This window comes from Neltuma alba, unplaced genomic scaffold (assembly GCF_004799145.2).
Source record: "Neltuma alba isolate B1F8T4 unplaced genomic scaffold, ASM479914v2 tig00003233_pilon, whole genome shotgun sequence".
Classification (NCBI taxonomy): domain Eukaryota; kingdom Viridiplantae; phylum Streptophyta; class Magnoliopsida; order Fabales; family Fabaceae; genus Neltuma; species Neltuma alba.
Genome location: NW_021633199.1, coordinates 1 through 17,262, shown reverse-complemented (window position 1 = coordinate 17,262; position 17,262 = coordinate 1). Strand labels below are relative to the sequence as shown.

At 35.7% G+C, this 17,262-nt stretch overlaps 3 protein-coding genes, 1 long non-coding RNA gene and 1 pseudogene across 4 annotated transcripts; 3 read left to right on the top strand and 2 right to left on the bottom strand.

Annotated features, from left to right (window-relative positions):
- Position 1: 1 nt before the first annotated feature.
- Positions 2-2,652, bottom strand: LOC114741015 (dolichol-phosphate mannosyltransferase subunit 1). Its single transcript, XM_028929274.1, has 8 exons — positions 2,455-2,652; positions 2,133-2,232; positions 1,981-2,014; positions 1,828-1,904; positions 1,432-1,457; positions 1,190-1,354; positions 984-1,098; positions 2-276 (listed from the first exon to the last, which is right to left on the bottom strand). Exons 1-8 carry the CDS (start codon positions 2,562-2,564, stop codon positions 172-174), a joined length of 732 nt encoding a protein of 243 aa, XP_028785107.1. The 5' UTR covers positions 2,565-2,652; the 3' UTR covers positions 2-171.
- A 2,941-nt stretch (positions 2,653-5,593) lies between these two features.
- Positions 5,594-8,549, bottom strand: LOC114741011 (uncharacterized). The gene is made up of 6 exons (XM_028929269.1): positions 8,488-8,549; positions 8,248-8,401; positions 7,088-7,191; positions 6,238-7,003; positions 5,881-6,115; positions 5,594-5,643 (listed from the first exon to the last, which is right to left on the bottom strand). Exons 4-6 carry the CDS (start codon positions 6,961-6,963, stop codon positions 5,594-5,596), a joined length of 1,011 nt encoding a protein of 336 aa, XP_028785102.1. The 5' UTR covers positions 6,964-7,003; positions 7,088-7,191; positions 8,248-8,401; positions 8,488-8,549.
- A 2,232-nt stretch (positions 8,550-10,781) lies between these two features.
- LOC114741016 (probable LRR receptor-like serine/threonine-protein kinase At5g63710) lies at positions 10,782-14,402 on the top strand (annotated as a pseudogene).
- Positions 14,403-15,620: 1,218 nt separating this feature from the next.
- Positions 15,621-16,257, top strand: LOC114741010 (uncharacterized protein At1g10890-like; the record flags this gene model as incomplete). The annotated part of the gene is made up of 2 exons (XM_028929268.1): positions 15,621-15,839; positions 16,107-16,257. Coding segments are annotated over exons 1-2 (282 nt in total), but the record flags the coding sequence as incomplete, so codon positions are not given.
- Positions 16,258-16,269: 12 nt separating this feature from the next.
- LOC114741008 (uncharacterized) lies at positions 16,270-17,152 on the top strand. Its single transcript, XR_003739741.1, has 3 exons — positions 16,270-16,294; positions 16,724-16,892; positions 17,112-17,152. It is a non-coding gene; the product is annotated as an uncharacterized LOC114741008 (long non-coding RNA).
- The last annotated feature ends 110 nt before the right edge of the window (positions 17,153-17,262 follow it).

Sequence of the window (17,262 nt, the reverse complement as noted above, 5' to 3'; positions counted from 1 at the left end):
CTGGGAAAAACATGAAGGTTCCCATAACAGTAGGTCAGTTAACGCAGGGAATGGCGGGATTCAAAAGAAAAGTAAAGATCGTTCGAAAAAGAAATTAGAATTAGAAAATCTACATCCAGCTTCTGCAGAGCACAGAACAGAGTATACCAGGAATTATCGTTTCTATATTTTTCATGTGGTGACTAATAAATAGGCAAGGCCTTTTAGATATTCAACGATCTCTGATCCACCAAGCTTCGAACTCCCAAATACTCTATCAACGAAAGTAATTGGAACCTGTACACAATCAAAGCTAGCGTCTCAACTCCAAATTAAACAATGAACAATAGGATAATTTCGGTACTGAGAATTGTAGAGAAAATTACAAAAGTACATCTAGATCTTTTGCACAAATTTTGGAGTATCTCTTACTAATTATATAATCAGATTCGACCACTTCTCCCTAACAGTTAGTCATGTTCGTATTCAAGCACAAGCAAATAATAACCCCGACCTTGGCGAGATTAAAGGGCTGTAACTTCATCTTTGCTTGGACTGAAAATACGGAACTACAATAGATAATACATGTCTGCTGCTTGGATCACCATAAAACATCACTAAATTTACTTTGAGACTCTTTTATGTACCAAAGCCACTAGATTAGGGTGTGTATGCATTACTTACGAAACATTCTTGTGATTCACCAGCAAGCACCTTTAGCAGTATAAAATTATGATTCTTGGCCAATGTGCACCGCAGAATATAGTTACAAGGTACACTTATGTTGACAAAAGTAAGTCAAATTGCAAGCCACAAATAAAAAAAGATTGCACTAGTTACTAAGGGCACATACAGATGACATTCTCCAATACTTAATAACAAATTAACAATACCATCACTTAATTTGACAGCCGCTTATGCAGCTTAGCGATCAGAAGGGTCAAAAAACAACCAAAGAAGCCCTTACTTTGTTTTGGTGTATTCATAAGAAGGATGAATTATACCTCTTTAATCTTGTAACCCTTTCTAGAAGCACGGACAATCATCTCCATTTGAAAAACATATCCCTTACTAACACAGCAACTAATAATATCTTCAAGCACTGATTTCCTGTAAAGTCTATAAAGAGAAGAGATAAATCATTCTCAAACAAGTGGAGCAATTAACACTCATCAGTCAACTACTTAATAGCACTTATCAAGTTTCATACCTAAAAGATCCTGTTAGATCAGAAACACCAGGCCATAAAAAGGTTTGTGCAAGAACATTTGCCCCTCTGCTTGTTAATTTGCGCATAAGATTCCATCCATGCACACCACCACCCTTGACATAACGAGTTCCGGTGACTATATCAGCACCAGTTTCTAACTGCTTTCTGCGAAATGTAAATGGAGAATTAAATGGCATAGGCAGATAAGAAATAAGCAAGAAATTATTAGAAGGTTTTCTTACCTGATGAAGCTTGGCAGATATTTTGGCTGCAGAAGAATTAAACAAATAAGTAAAAGAAAAGATGTAACAAAAACAAAATTCATTTAAGAAATTTCAAAAATGGACATTCTAATTCAACTCAGAGTAGGAGACAACAAATGAATAGAGTAATTCTCTCTGACTACAAATTATAAATTTGTCAGATTACCAATTGCATTCATAGACACAGGCATGTTAAAATGACAGGTGAATTAATAAAACATTAAAGCGACATTTCAATCCCAAATAGTGATTTGTTCAGACTTAATTCTGCCGACTTCTTTTTTCAACTTTTTTCTTCTACCACAGTCCTTCTTATTTTCCTTAGTTCAATCATTAGGAACGGCAAACAACGATACAAATCTCAAAGGCACTTACATGGTGTGATAGATCAGCATCCATGATGACAACAAAATTTCCAGACGCATGTTTCAAACCATGAATATAAGCCGTTCCTGGAATGGAATTGAATCAAAATAACAGCTTTTCATATTTTATAATAACTTAAGAGGACAAGGGTGAGGTAAATACCTAAACCCAGCTTACTAGGCCTGGCTCTTAATAGCTGGAATCACAGAGAGAAAACGCTTAATATAAGATTAGCATTTAGCAGGGACTGAGATAAATATCGATGAAGAAAAGTTTATATATAAAACTCCAACTTCAAGTTGTATATTTCTTACAATCCGATCCTCTCCATAAACTTTCTGCAACTGTTTTACGATATCCTGAGTGCCATCGGGGCTTCCATCGTCCACAACTATAATTTCAAAATCGACGTCCCTAATTGAGGATTGAGCACCCAAAAAGAAACATTCCAAACATGCAAGATCGTTAATCACCATCGAGGAACAGTATAATCAGAATAGATAATGCTCGCTATCTTGAATCATAAAGGAATACACTCCGATTGCCCCAAAACGTCAAAAACCAATCTTAGATTTCCAGAGGTCATGAGTGATGTGCAAATAGAACCAAAACTAAATCAAGAGATGGGAAATTTACCGGAGGTGCTTGAAAATAAGGTAGACGATGAGAGCAATGTTCAGCCGCTCATTGTAAGTAGGAATGATTACACTGTACTTGTTCTTTGGGGTATTAAGCGGCGCTTCCATTCTAATTGTAATCAGCAATTTGGTTCCTCGCTCGTTGTTTCCAGGATCGAATTCTCTGCTTCGTTGTTTCAATTGCCGCAGCCTTTGGCGTAGACGTGTACTTCTAGGGAAAGAGATTTGTTGCAGTGCTTCAAAGGTGCGTTTGTACCTATCGCCAGATTCATCTAATGGCTGGCAGAAAAGAGGATGCAAATAATTTGTTCAAAACGGTGTGTAGCGAATCAGCTTCTAACCCCACCTGGCAAGCCCAAAAAAAGAGGTTTTTGGCGCCATTTCTCCCTGAAACTATTCATCAACAAAATTTAGCGAATCTTGACACACTTGCATCTTAGTTCTCCCAATGATCTATTTGTAAATGGCAATCCCATCGAAAGGCTTGGAAGCAAAAAGAAAAGCACTCTATCTTTCAAGACAAATGATGCTCAACAGAGAAAATTAGCAAACCCATCAGACATATTCGAATGAACCAGAACGGAGGACGCAATAGCGGAAGGTATTCCATACGAGTGAAGAGGAGAGCACTCTCACGCCAGAGTAGAACGCTTCACTCTTCAGCTTCGAACTCAGCAATCAGATCAGGGGAAGGAGACGCCGAGATGCACGACACTGAGGGAAGAAGGAGGTGCCGAAGCGAGAATGACGGACAAAGAGAACAGAGGTGGGCGGTGAGGAAGTGGCTCGTGAAGTTAGCTGGAGGCCTGGGGCTGAGGCATCGAGCATGAAGTATATTCTGCTTGCGCGAGGAAAAAATATTCTAACGAGTAAAAGCACTCTGTATCTGCAGTTTTTTTGTTCGAGTTCGTCATGGGAGAATAAATTGGAACTGTTCATCTCCCTCTTTAGTATACTTTTTGTTTGGATAATCATTAGTGGTTGCAATGAGCAATGATTTATGATTAGCACATTCACTAGCCTGATCATCGAGTCATCTCTTTTCTGTTTTCTAATTATATGATCATATTGGAACTTAATTAACGAGAACACTGCGAATACCATTCAATCAATATAACCGAACTGCCTCTTTTATGCTTTCCCCGGTCTTGCCGCCTTGGGGAGATATGGATCTTATTCCAGTGTGACTTATTTGATCAATGATGCTTCTGGTTCTAATTATAAAATCTTATTTGTACTAATATATTACCACGAGTCCTACTTATAAGATCTTATTTGTAGTCTACAAATAAGATCTTATAAGTAGGACTCGTGGTAATATATTAATGCGTGCTAACTTTTCTTGTTAGGTGATCTGGCTCAAGGGTGGCAAGCCATAGTAATACTATCAGAGAGTTCATATTGTAATATCTATTTCATATGTTTGTTAATTTTTTTTAGATTAACTAATATCTTTAATTTACTGCATGCATTAATAACCAGAAGAATATTATTTTTTCCAATGCTCTGGCTGTGTTATGCCGCGGCTAGCCTGCTCGGCGGCATACTTACCGGGTTGTTCGCAGAGCCCCGTCTAAGTGCACTCTTCTCGGCCGTCAGTTAATGGTAAAACGTATCGCCGGAGGCCTGTTCATCATGGGATGGAATCTCGTGGTCACTTCCATTATATGTGCGGTGACGACGCAATTCATGGTGAAGCTCAGGAGGCTTTTGCCTTGTGGGGCGATGGAGAGACCCGACTGCTTTAGTTGGATGCATTCTTTAATCTTTATTGTTTATTGGTGGGTCGTACTATAGGATGTTAATTTTGTTGTTCTTAACCTTTTGTCTCTTGCTCCCCATTTCTTCCAAGCCTTCTCAGACACGAGTTACTCGGCTTCCTTTTACTTGGGAAAAAATAAATTGTATGCTTCTCTCATAGGAAGTTGGCCGGCTAACTTGTAATACCCCTCTCCATAATACTTCTAATTCTAATTATAAAACCTAGTTGACTAATTTGAAGAGATTAAGAAAAGATATTAAGTTAGTTATTTGCTATAAATAGATATTGTCTTTCCTAAAATACTTGCTAATCAAGTATATTGATTAAAACTACCATTGTTAAAAGACAACCTTAAAAAAAAAATACATAAATATTAAAGACAAAGTGAATTGGAATCTTATATTTATAAAAATAAAATCAAATGAGATCCTATATTAAAACTGGAGGTAATATAAAATATTGGTTAAATTTTTTCATAAATTAAAAAATAATAGTTAAGTTATTAAATGTGTCGTAAAATAATAAATTTTTTCTATTTTACCTTTAAATAATATGATTGGAAAGTAATAAAATATTTTCTAAATGCATTTTTATTATCTCTCCCCTATATTTAAAACTTTCTCTTGTAATTTAAAAATTTAAAAAAATCTTATTAATTGCCAGACAACTTTTTATGCTTTGGACCATAATTTCCTTCCTAAGACTTCCTATATCATGAACCAAGGAAAGCAAATAAATACTTCATATCAACTTTGTAAAAATTAATAAAATTAGTTAAACTTAATTTTTTTCTCACAAAATATCAAAATTATTCTCAATAAAAATTATTAGTTACAAGAATTTGATTAATTAGTTAGAAAATTTTATGTTTATTTAGGAATATTAGGTTAAAAAATTAATGATTCAGACCAAACAATATATTATGAGACGCATTTGAGTCCTTATAATAATAAGAACTAAAAAGCGTGTATGTATATATCCTAACACTCTTAAGTCGAAAAAGATTCAAGTATATTTGGAACGCTCAAACCAATGGAATACAAATCAAATTATAGCATCTATATGTGTGTGTGTGGGGACTAAATATATACACTAACATGTTGGCAGTCCCAGCAGGAACCAAAGTTAAAAGCGAAGAGAGCATGGTAAATCCCCTCAAAATCAAATGCAGCGCCTCCTATTGTGGCAGCGCCTCCAGACACGATGCATCTTCCCACGGTAGAAACGACCCTTCTTGAGATAAATTCTGTCACCATATATGCATATTATGAATCAAAAAGTGATATACCAGCACAGGACATTTAATTAAAACGAATGTATGGGATGCTGAAAATCTAAACATACTGTCATCCAAAGAAATATCCACGCAGGAGATTCAGAACTCGGGATGATCATCACGAACTGAATCTATTCTCTTTGCAAGATCTGCAGATTCAGCTCGAAACTGAACGAGTAAGTGATCTTGAACAAGGGATGCCAAGAGACAACAACAAAACTAAAATTAAGGAATCTAGACTAGAGCCAGTCCAATCTCATAGTTCAACCAATGTAGTCATATCAGTAGATTTTATTATGTACAGCTAGACCATAGTAGTGTCATACATGCAAAGCTATATTGCAAGTGGAAGAATGTACTAAAGCAGTGCGATGAATCATACTTACCCGCATGGTAATCAAGAATAGACTTTGGAGGACGAGTGTCGTCGTCATAGCTTTTTGTGCACGAACGCAAAACTCTTTGGCTTTTCACTGGTTTCTTTTCACTAAGTTGTTTAAGAAGCATCCGGTACTCGTCCTCGGAGTAAGGCCTCCTGAGATCACCCATGAGCTTATCTCTAAATGCTGTGTGTTTCCGTGCACGGGCTTTTTGTTTCTCCCACCACCGATCCACATTCACCTAGGAAGCAGCAAATAAAGGAATTTATTCAAATCCCACAAACAGTATACATAACGCAAAACAAAGAACAAAAAATTGAAATGAAACAAAAATGATGGATTCATTAAATTTGCGATACGTACAACAGGTTCTGGTTGCTTTATGAGGGGCCTTTTTAAGTCAGGCAGATGGTCGTCTTCATCTTCTTCTTCTTTCACTTCCAAATCCACGTTCGATCGAACATCGGTGCTAAGGGCGAGAGGTTGTTTTGGTTTCCTACCCCTGCGCGTCGTCGCCTTTGGATCCACAATCGTTTGAAGAGGTTGCTTTTGTTTCCTACCTGGTGATTTACGAAGCTGCTCTGCCTCAGAGTTCAAATTAGTATCGATAGAAATAAGACGGGTCCGATCATCAAGGTTCGACTCAGAGCGTGTTGTAGTTGGTAATGTAGAATCCTCTGGTTCCTCCGCTTCGTATTTAATATAGACACCGTCTTCCGGGATGACAAGCGCATAAGATTTTCCGTCCAGCCTGAGATGATCCAAGAAAAACTTATACGGCACATGATCATCATTATCATCAGACACATCGGGTGATACAGCTCTATTTACTTCCAGGAGATGGAGCAACTGGGATTTGACACTGTCGTAGAGGTCATCTAAATAATGCACGACATCTGGGTCGGCCAGTGGATTCTGAACATGCAAAGCTTCGGATAGAGAAGTAAAGAAGCTGAGTTTGTCGTTTCTTGATTGGAGGTTCCTGCTCTTGGTGCGCAGGTGAATAGAAATATCATGGTGACAATCCCAAGACTCGTACTTGATCCTGTCGTCCAATCCCGGTACCTGTTTGTCTGGATTGGCCGCCATTCCCCGCGCTGCTTTATCAAATTATGACCCCACGCACTCTCTGTGCCCTAATTTTGTTTTAGTTTCATAATTAATTATTATTTACACAATCAAACATTAAAACTTAAAAGAAAGAAACCCCAACCTTCGCAGCTCCGGCGTTCCCGGGGTACGGTGCTCTCGTGTTGGGAAGGGACTCACTCAACTCAAGCCAAGGAGGACGGGGATGGCGAAGACGAGGACCACTTTCTGTTTAAGTGCAGTAAAGAGAGTTTATCCTTAATTTGATGAAAAGACAAAAAACACTCGTTAAGCGGTCAGAGTAAATAAGGACTAAAAAGGTTTCTGGATAACTTCAAAATTATTTTTTAAAAATATTTTTTTTAATCAAAATAAATTCTTCTACATATCTACTCCATATATCATAAAAATACTTTTAAAATCATGACTTTATTTCTATCTAAACACTTCCAAATAATACTCCTCTGATCCTATTTATAAATCACTTTCAACATATTATACACACAGATTAAAAAAAATCTCAACTTTTATTAACTTTCATTTAAAATTCAACTCTCTAATTTTATTTCCATTTAATATATATTATATGTCATGTATGAGTCAAACAAAATAAAATTATACATTTATACAAAAAATTTCTTTTAATACTTTATAAATAAGATAAAAAATATCTTCTCTCTAATTTTTAAATAGGACTAAAAGAGTAAGAATATTTTAATAAAAAGGCATTGAATTTCTTAAAGTCATTATGCTTCTTAGTCCTTAATCTATATGCCCCATTCACGGATCCGGATGCCGTTCTGGTCCCAAACGGGATGTCTCGCCAATGTTCTTAGAAAAAAGTTCAAAACCAAATTGAGACATCCCGCCTATCCTTGATATAAGTCAACTTTCTGAAACTAATATAAAAATTAGTTTAATTTTTAAATTGATTTTAAAAACTTTTATTTAATTTATTTTTTATATTTATCTATTTTTTAAAATTATTTTTTTATAATAGTTATACATGTTAAAAATTTAATTTTATTAAATAATAGTTTTAATTGATACACATAATTAGTAAAAATATTTTTAAAAAATAATATTTATTTATTATTAATAACTAATTTAATTAATATTTTTAATCAGTTCAAAGTGCAAGTAAAACGTGGAGCAAGTACTCTGCTAATTTTCTAGCTGAAGTGACTACTGCAGTACAGCTGAGGAAAATATTGATTAGAACTCACTTGGCTTGGCCATGTAAAACCTGGGTGCATTTAGGAATTAAAAAAATCAAAAATTTACCTGCATTTTCCGCTGCAATTTGACATCTCCATCAGCCATTATAGCATCCAATTCACTATTTAAGCAATTGATTGATAACCTGCTCAATCAGACTAATCACGTTCGATTCTGCAACTTACTTGCCTTTACTGATCATCACTCCAAGAACAGCCACCTGCCAATTATTCCAATCAATGCACTAGTCAACACACAAAAACACACTGAAACAAACAGGATTTCTAAGGATCGAAAATCAAATACCTGGGAGTGCAAGATTTAGAGTCCTTCAAAAAAGAGAGAGAGCAAATTGGGCGCTGGGACGGCGGGAAGGGCGGCAAGAAACTGATGAGGAAGACCGAAAAGTGAGGAACCGAGGATAAAGGGAAGCCAACTGCCAAAATCGTCCCCGTTGAGACGCCGCGTTTGATCGAGAAGGAAGATGAAAGAGTTTGTTTAGGGTTGTTGCAGAAGGAGAAAAGAAACCCTTTTGAGCGTCGACTGAATGATGAACCAAGGAAAGAAACGCGTGAATAAAAAAAAAAAGAAAGAAGGAAAGATGAACGAGCAGGTCGGCTTTATCTGAACGAAGATTTTTCGAGTGGGAGAAGGGAGCGAGAGCGTAGGAGCATCTGAAGAGTGAAGAATTAGTAATTTACACTTTAAACTTCAACAATTTGCTCTGATCTTCGTTTTAGTTCTTATAATTTTAGACGATGCTACCTCGCATCCTAGTTATAAAACTTAGTTAACTAATTTAAAAGAGTAAAAAAATAAGTTAAAGTAATTATTTGTAAAAATAGATATTATTTTTTTAAAAATATTTTTATTAATTAAGTGTGTTAGTTAGAATTACTATTGTTAGTATATATAAATATGAGAAAAAATATATTAGAATCTTATACTACCTCCGGTCCTAATTATAAGACCCAGTTGACTAATTTGAGGAGATTAAGGAAGTAAGTTAAGTTAGTTATTTGTAACAAATAAGTGTTACCATTCCTAAAATATCCTTACTAATTAAGTGTGTTGGTTAGAACTATAATTATTAGAAGGACTATCTTGGGAAAAAATGTATAAATATGATAGACAAAATGGATTGAGATCTTATAATTAGGACCAAACTAAAAGTCAAACGGGGTCTTATATTAAGGACCGGAGGTAGTATTTAAGATCAAATAAAAGCCAAACAAAATCTTATATTAAAAACCAGAAGTAGTACTACTTTATGCATATAAAACCTTATTTGACTTTTATTTTAATCCTAAATATAAAACTTCAATCTATTTTATCTCTCATATTTATTTATTTATTTTAAGATAATTCTTCTAATAATAGTACTTCTAACTAATAAACTTGATTAGTAAGGATATTTTATGAAAGACCACATATATTTATTGCAAATAACTAATTTAATTTATTTTCTTAATCTACTCAAATTAATCAACTAGCACTTATATTTAAGACATAAACTAGTCTGTTTTCATCTCTAAAGTTTTTTGTCTAATGAAATCTTAATACTACCTCCGGTCCTTAATATAAGACCCCGTTTGACTTTTTGTTTGGTCCTAATTATAAGACCCCAATCCATTTTGTCTCTCATATTTATATTTTTTTTTTCCAAGATAGTCCTTCTAATAATGATAGTTCTAGCCAATACACTTAATTAGCAAGGATATTTTAGGAATGACAATACTTATTTATTACAAATAACTAACTTAACTTACTTCCTTAATCTTCTCAAATAAGTCAACTGGGTCTTATAATTAGGACCGGAGGCAGTACTAATAGAACGGAACGTTCCGGGATAATCCTCCGTCCCCTCCTAGTTCCATTCTTGACCCCACTCGGACCAATCTTGATGGGGTCAGAACGGGCTGCCTAGACCGAATTGCATACCCCTAATTTCATTCCATTAATATTAAAAGTTTAAAACTATTTCAGTAATTTTATTTTTTATTTTGATTCAAGATATAAATTGTTTTAAAAAATATCAGAAAAATAATACCTATATAATTAAAGTTTAATATTCTTTTAAATTTAAATATAAAACTCATTTTATAATATAATTTATAATAAAAATAGATTTTATATTTAAAATTAGAAGAATATTTGAAATATATAATTTTGATGGTGGCAGTCAAATTAGTAATGCCTTTTAAAAGCGTGCGCCTTTAGGAAAATTCGTAGGGGCGTTGTCGCGAAACGGGTAAAGGAGCTATAATCCAAAGTGGATCATAGTGGAAGCTTCTTTCCACAGCTCAGCACTTTTGGGCATTTTCATCAAATTGAGGAACAGATAAAAGGTAGGCATGAATACTATTATTATATTGTTTATGATTAAAAATCAAAGCCTCTCAGCTCAGTGGGATTCTTCTGCCCTTTCCACCGCTGCCACTACCACCAAGCATCCCTCCTATCCTGCTCTTTAGCATTGGGCAACCCAGAAATTGGCCGTTCCCTTTTCTAGAATTTTTAATCCTTAATTGTGTTGCCCATTGACCACTAGGTCCCAGTCACTCACTTTAGTTGGTTTTGACTGTTTTTCTTCCTGACAACAATAAATGTCTCCTCCTTCGTCTCCCACTCTCCCATCAGTGTTCATGCTGCAGTAACCAGTGAGTCCCCCATGTCTCCAGCTTGTAAGTTTCTTGCTTCCCCTCTTTGTGTGCCTCTTATCTTCTCACAAAGGTTGCCTTTTTTGCCTTCTGGGAAATAGTAGATATTTCAATTCAATCCATTGTTTGATGGGGATAACTCATTCTTGTTAATGTGTCGGTTATCAACTTTCCATGATAAAAATCATTCCCTGAGGTTCTTTTATTTTCCCAGCTGAATATTCCTTGGAGATCAAAGAGGCTTATATTCCTCTAAAACGGATGACCAGGTGGCTGTTATTCTTGGCCATCTCAGGACTCAGCTGTGCAACTACTGGTCCTGATGTGGAAGGTGTTGTGCACATTTTCTTATCTTTTGTAACTTTATGGGATCACTGGGACCTATTATTTGATGCGAATGTCTGTTCGGGTCATTGACTTTACTATACAGGTGAAGCTTTGTTAGATTTTTTGAAGGTCCTCAATGATTCTAACCATCGGATGACAGATTGGAATAGTTTTCTTGTGAGCCCATGCTTTAGTTGGTCTCATGTCACATGCAGAGATGGACATGTCATATCTCTGTAAGATTAACCATGTCAGAAAGACAAATCTTTACCCCCCCTTTCTTCTTTTCCTAACATACTACTTTTTCTTTTATGTATGTAACCTTTGTAGGAGTTTTGTTAAATGTTTTTGTGATTCAATCATGCCAATGGATCATCATGCAGGAGCTTGGGTTCAAAAGGATTTTCAGGGACACTGTCTCCTTCAATTACCAAATTGAAATACTTGATTACCTTGTAAGTTGGTATTTGTAAGATTCAGCAATACTGCCTCAGTGCTACTGCGCTGGTCCAGCTAATCAGAGAAACCTTGTTTGTCATGGGTAATTTGTTGGGCTAGTGTCTGATTTACCAAGAAAAATCATAAGAACTTCATATAGAAGATTTTCTAATAATTAAATCATGACCTATGGGTTGAGAGGAACTTCCTTTTCAACTTCTTGTGATTTTCATCATCTGTTATAAGCTTAAAAATTGAATTCTAAATACTCATTTCTTGCATACCATTTTTACAAATACGATTTGTATGTTAAGAAATACTACTTTCAGTCCTTAATATAAGATCTAATTGACTAATTTGTGAAAATAAAAAAGTTACTAAATTACTTTAAAGTATTTATATTTATCGTTTTTTCTCCCAACTAATTTGCCTCACTTATAAATTGAAATATAATCTAATAATATACAATAGATTTCTTCCATGATATTATCTCTTATTAGCCAAATTAATTATTACAGGGAATTGCAGAACAATAGTCTTTCAGGTTTCTTGCCTGATTATATTGCCAAGTTGACACGCCTGCAATATCTAAATCTTGCTGACAATAATTTTAATGGTTCCATACCATCCACGTGGGGTCAACTTTCCTCTCTAAGGACTCTGTAAGGCTGTACTTTCCATTTTTCAGATACTCTTGTCCTCCTTCTAAGAATTATGGATCATATGAAAGCCTTTTGAGAGATTGAACAATGTATGATTGTAAGTGATGATGGTTATTCAGGGTATTGAAAGGGAATGACTTGTTTGGATTCATACCGGATTCTGTTGAAAATCTCAGTAGGTTATCAGAATTGTAAGAATTTCCATTCTGATGACTTTTTTTTTTTTTTTGTCTTTAGTTTTTGGGATTTCTCCTACCTTGAGTTTGCTTACATCTGTATGCTATGATTTATTATTGACAGGGATCTTTCTTCTAATAATTTAACTGGAACCATCCCAAAGCACCTCTTTTCAATTCCAATCTTCAAGTAAATTTTATTAAAACTTGAATCTCTCTAGTTTTTTGGGATTACTTAAGATAACTGTATTCTGAAAAAATACATACAATTTGCTTTTTGCTACTTTATCACTTTTCAGCTTTTCAAATACGAACCTTCAATGTGGCTCTAGCTTGGAGCAACCTTGTGCTTCTAATTCAGCTATTCCAGGTTTTTATTTTCATTTTTTCCTTTGTCTTGTGTAGTTTTTGATATTCAAAAAGTTCTAAACCTAAAGTTTACATTTTCCTGTAGCTTCAACCAACAAATCAAAAGTTGCAGTGGCTTTAAGTTTGGCAAGTTGTGGCGCCTTCGGAATTCTATGTTTAGGGGTCATCTTTACATATGTATACCGATTCGCGCAAAGACACAAAAGTGATGTTTTTGTTGATGTTTCAGGTATTTTCTTATAATGCTGGGGTCCTTCTAGTCATTTATCTTCACCGTCCTAATTGGAATATGATTGATATTTTTAACGTGTTCAGAGTCATACTTATTGCATACTTCTGGAAAAACTCTTTGAAAAGTAATATTTGATCAGGTGAAGATGAGAGCAAGATTCATTTGGGCAATTGAGAGATTTTCTTTGCGTGAACTTCAGCTAGCCACAAAAATTTCAGTGAAAGCAACGTGATTGGCCAAGGAGGCTTTGGAAGAGTATACAAAGGAGTACTCTTGGACAACACAAGGATTGCAGTGAAACGCCTGGCCGATTATCATAATCCTGGTGGAGAGGCCGCATTCCAAAGAGAAGTTCAACTTATAAGCGTTGCAGTTCACAGAAATCTCCTACGTTTGATTGGGTTCTGTACAACCTCAACCGAAAGAATCCTTGTATATCCTTTCATGCAAAATCTAAGCGTTGCATATCGCTTGAGAGGTAATAGAACCACACTTTTCTTCAATTCTGGAGTTGACTGACTATATTTGAGTTAAATTCTTGACACTATTTTGTGGATGATGCAATTAGATTTGAAACCGGGAGAGAGAGGTCTGGACTGGCCAACAAGGAAACGTATAGCATTTGGTACAGCACATGGATTGGAGTATTTGCACGAGCAATGTAATCCTAAGATCATACATCGTGATTTAAAGGCAGCAAACATCCTGTTAAATGATGAATTGAAGCAGTTCTTGGAGATTTTGGCCTAGCTAAGCTGGTTGACACAAGACTGACCAGCGTTACCACGCAAGTGAGGGGCACAATGGGACATATAGCCCCAGAATACTTGTCCACAGGAAAATCATCAGAAAAAACTGATGTCTTTGGATATGGCATAACACTTCTTGAAATTGTGACAGGTCAACGAGCAATCGATTTCTCCGGCTGGAAGAAGAGGAGGAGTTCTTCTGCTAGATCATGTAAGATTCTAGTCCACTGTTGTATCTTGACATGTAAAAACTGTTACTGTTGATGACTCGTTTTCTATGTTCAACTCTGCAGATTAAGAAGCTGCTGAGGGAGAAGAGGATAAAGGACATAGTGGACAAGAATTTGGAGAGCTATGATGTGAAGGAAGTGGAGAGGATTATTCAGGTTGCCTTGCTTTGCACGCAAGGCTCGCCTGAGGATCGACCAAGCATGTCAGAGGTAGTGAATTTGCTGAATGGGGAAGGTTTGGCAGAGAGATGGGCAGAGTGGGAGCTAATGGAAGAGATGAACAATAGAGAAATGTCACTCTTGGCTCACCAATTTGCTTGGGCTGATGAATCTACGCACCATCAAGAGGCTATTCAGCTTTCCTGGGCAAGATAAAAGACACATACATGGTTTTGCAGGACTCTGTTTTGAGAAATGCAAATGCTTCTTCTAAGTCAAGCACATGTACCTTAAATACAGTGTGGTGGATAGTGTTCGATATCCAATGAACCAAAAACCGAAAAAGGAAACTCTTTTCTGTATCAAGCTTTTGTTTTTGGCACAGGTGAGTCGTTGTAGAGGTAGAGTATTAGAGGCAAGGCCTACGCCCTAGTGCGACACACGTATCTCTGTACCTGCCTCGTGTAAACTTGCATCTGTTGCATGTAAGATATTGCCAATCTTCCCCTGAACTCCTGAAGTGAGAATAGATAAGGTCTTTTTATATTAATTTGGTTGCTATGTATCTTAATTAAAATAATCCCTGAAACCATTTTTGAACGACATTCTAAAACATTAATATGGAATATAATATACCTCAAAATGCTATAACTTTCGTCTTCATATTTTAAATCGTCAATGTAAAATATAAAAAAAATATATTAATTGCATAGTCAACAACTTTACTTTATTTCAATTTAAATGCATAAAGACCGCTCTAAATTTTTCGTAAATCCATTAACTTGACTATGTTTTTTTGAAATATTTTATCTTCTAGCAATTGAAGCCGTCTTTTTTATATTTTTGACATGCTTTTGAGTTTTAGGTGTTCACAATTTCGAAATAAATCCAAGTTACAAGTATATTATCAATTTATTCCGATTATAAATATAAAATATAAAAAATAACAAATCTCATTATTTATTTGTCATAAATGCTATAACTCATTTATAAGATATTACCATATGTCTAATTCTATGGAAATAGTAACCTAAATGCTTTCAGGATAACTGAGAATCTGACTGTCTGAGACTAGAACAGTCAACTATTTGGTTAAGTGCACAAAATGTGATCAATACTTAAAATAGACTACATTATTTCAAATAATATACTTTAGTCTAATTTTTTACATTTTTTATATTAATTTCGTAATTTGTATGAACATTAATGTTATTTTTATGTTTTTAATGTTTTTAAAAAATATTTTTAAATTTTTAGCTTAAATTATTCTACCTTTTGATTTGTTTAATTTTCTTTGGTCAAATGTTTAGATTTAACTAATTTACAGTGTTGGCACTTGGAAGTTGGAACTATCCTTTTTTGACGTCGGTTGGCACTTGGAGCTTGGAAGTTGGAAGTCAAAAAAAATTTTCTCGTTGAGACTGTGTGGACTTGGAGCCATTGCGCGCAAAAGGTAGTGGTGGTACTCCAGTGATTTCTAGGGTTTTTAGTTCTGTGTAGCTTGTAATCGTTGTTGTCGAAATCGATGCCTCGAAGCCTGTCGCGCTCTCCGTCGTACAGGAGGAGATATTCTCCGTCCCCTGTGGGTCACCGTCACAGCCGTAGAAGCCGCAGAGATCGGAGCCGCTCGCCCTATTCCAATTCTACCCGGACCAGGTTTTCTTTTTATATCTTGCTGCTCCTAGTCCAAGTTTTCTGTAAAGCCTCGACCTTTGTTTAGCTACAATGATTGGATTCCTTGTTCCCCTTCAACTCAGATGATGTTTTATCTCTTAACATCATATAAGAAACTGACTGTCATTATTCCACAGAGACGGGTTCGGGTTCGAAGTGCCCGTCCCTGTGTTGGCTTTCGTATTAATTTTGAAAATTCTTAGTTTTGGTAATTTTCAAGTGGAGTCTGGATCTGCTGTTTGATTGCAGGCGAAGAAGTCGCTCTCCGAGTCATAAGCGTCGGAGAACACGGTCTCCAGCTCATAGACATCGTAGGAGACATAGAAGTAGGAGCTCTTCACTGGCTCCACTACCTAAATCTCGCAGTTCTAGCCCTGTTTCAAATGAGCATAAAGCTGCCTCTGACAAACTGAAAAAGAGGAAGAAGAAAAGAAAAGGTAAACTTCCTGATTCATGCGCCATTTTTTGTGATCTCCCTTCACAAAACACTTGGATACTTATCATGCCTATGAGATTGTAATTTTTCTCAGCATAACTTTGGTTAATGAAAGGCATATATGTTCATCATAGGCGAGAATCTTCCATAGAGGCCGTACTTGAGCCTGGTGCATCGAATTTGTAAAGCGTTAACTGAGTTTAATTATTAATGTCATGTTTATGGTTGATCAACTAAAAAGGCTATGCCAGCAGGTTAACTTGATTAAAAAGTCCAGTTTGGTGTAAGGAGTTATGTTTATCACCGAGGCAAAATTTTGCCGCTGGTGGTGAGAATACACTAAATGAGTAAATTATTGGCATTATAGTTTGAAGATAATAGGTTTACAGCAACTTATGTCTAAATCAATTCCCATTTTTGCTTGTGCCAGATGCGTGATTCACTTTGAAAATGCAACTGCTTAAATTCTTCTCTACTGGCTTTTCTGAAGGAAGCTACTGCGTAGTACAATGTTTGTTATATATGATGAACAATTGGTGCGAAGTTTATCTACTGTTCCATAGGAAACTGCATATGTATGGATCAGGAACTTGTTAGAGGTATGCCTTATAAGCGTAAGCTCATCTTTTCCACGTTAATGGAGTGACCTGGTTGAAAACTTGAAATCAAGTATGAAAATTAAGTATTCATTCTACTCCTGTTGTGTTTTTCCATTGTCACCTGGGACTAGGAAGCTGATGTAATTATGATTTGCTTCTAGCTCTTTATTCTTCATCAGCAGCCCGCTTATCTTCTTGAACATCTGCACTTTGTAACAGGCGTCAGCATGAGGAAGAATTGAAATTATTGGAAGAGGAAAACTGCACTGAGACTTGAAGAAGCAATACGGAAAATGTCGAGGAGAAGCTAAGTTCAGAGGAAGTGAAGTTAGAAATAGAAAGGCGCATAGCAGAGGGTGTGAAGAAATTG

What these genes read in the sequence shown, in the direction of transcription:
- LOC114741015 (XM_028929274.1), bottom strand. Translation starts at nt 2,564, where the DNA reads ATGGAAGCGCCGCTTAATACCCCAAAGAACAAGTACAGTGTAATCATT. An exon ending in GCCTAGTAAGCTGGGTTTAG is followed by an intron (nt 1,905 to 1,980) that starts GTATTTACCTCA and finishes ATTCCATTCCAG; the next exon opens with GAACGGCTTATATTCATGGT. An exon ending in ATGCTGATCTATCACACCAT is followed by an intron (nt 1,458 to 1,827) that starts GTAAGTGCCTTT and finishes ATTCTTCTGCAG; the next exon opens with CCAAAATATCTGCCAAGCTT.
- LOC114741011 (XM_028929269.1), bottom strand. Translation starts at nt 6,963, where the DNA reads ATGGCGGCCAATCCAGACAAACAGGTACCGGGATTGGACGACAGGATC. An exon ending in TAAAGCAACCAGAACCTGTT is followed by an intron (nt 6,116 to 6,237) that starts GTACGTATCGCA and finishes GCTGCTTCCTAG; the next exon opens with GTGAATGTGGATCGGTGGTG. An exon ending in TATTCTTGATTACCATGCGG is followed by an intron (nt 5,644 to 5,880) that starts GTAAGTATGATT and finishes CTGAATCTGCAG; the next exon opens with ATCTTGCAAAGAGAATAGAT.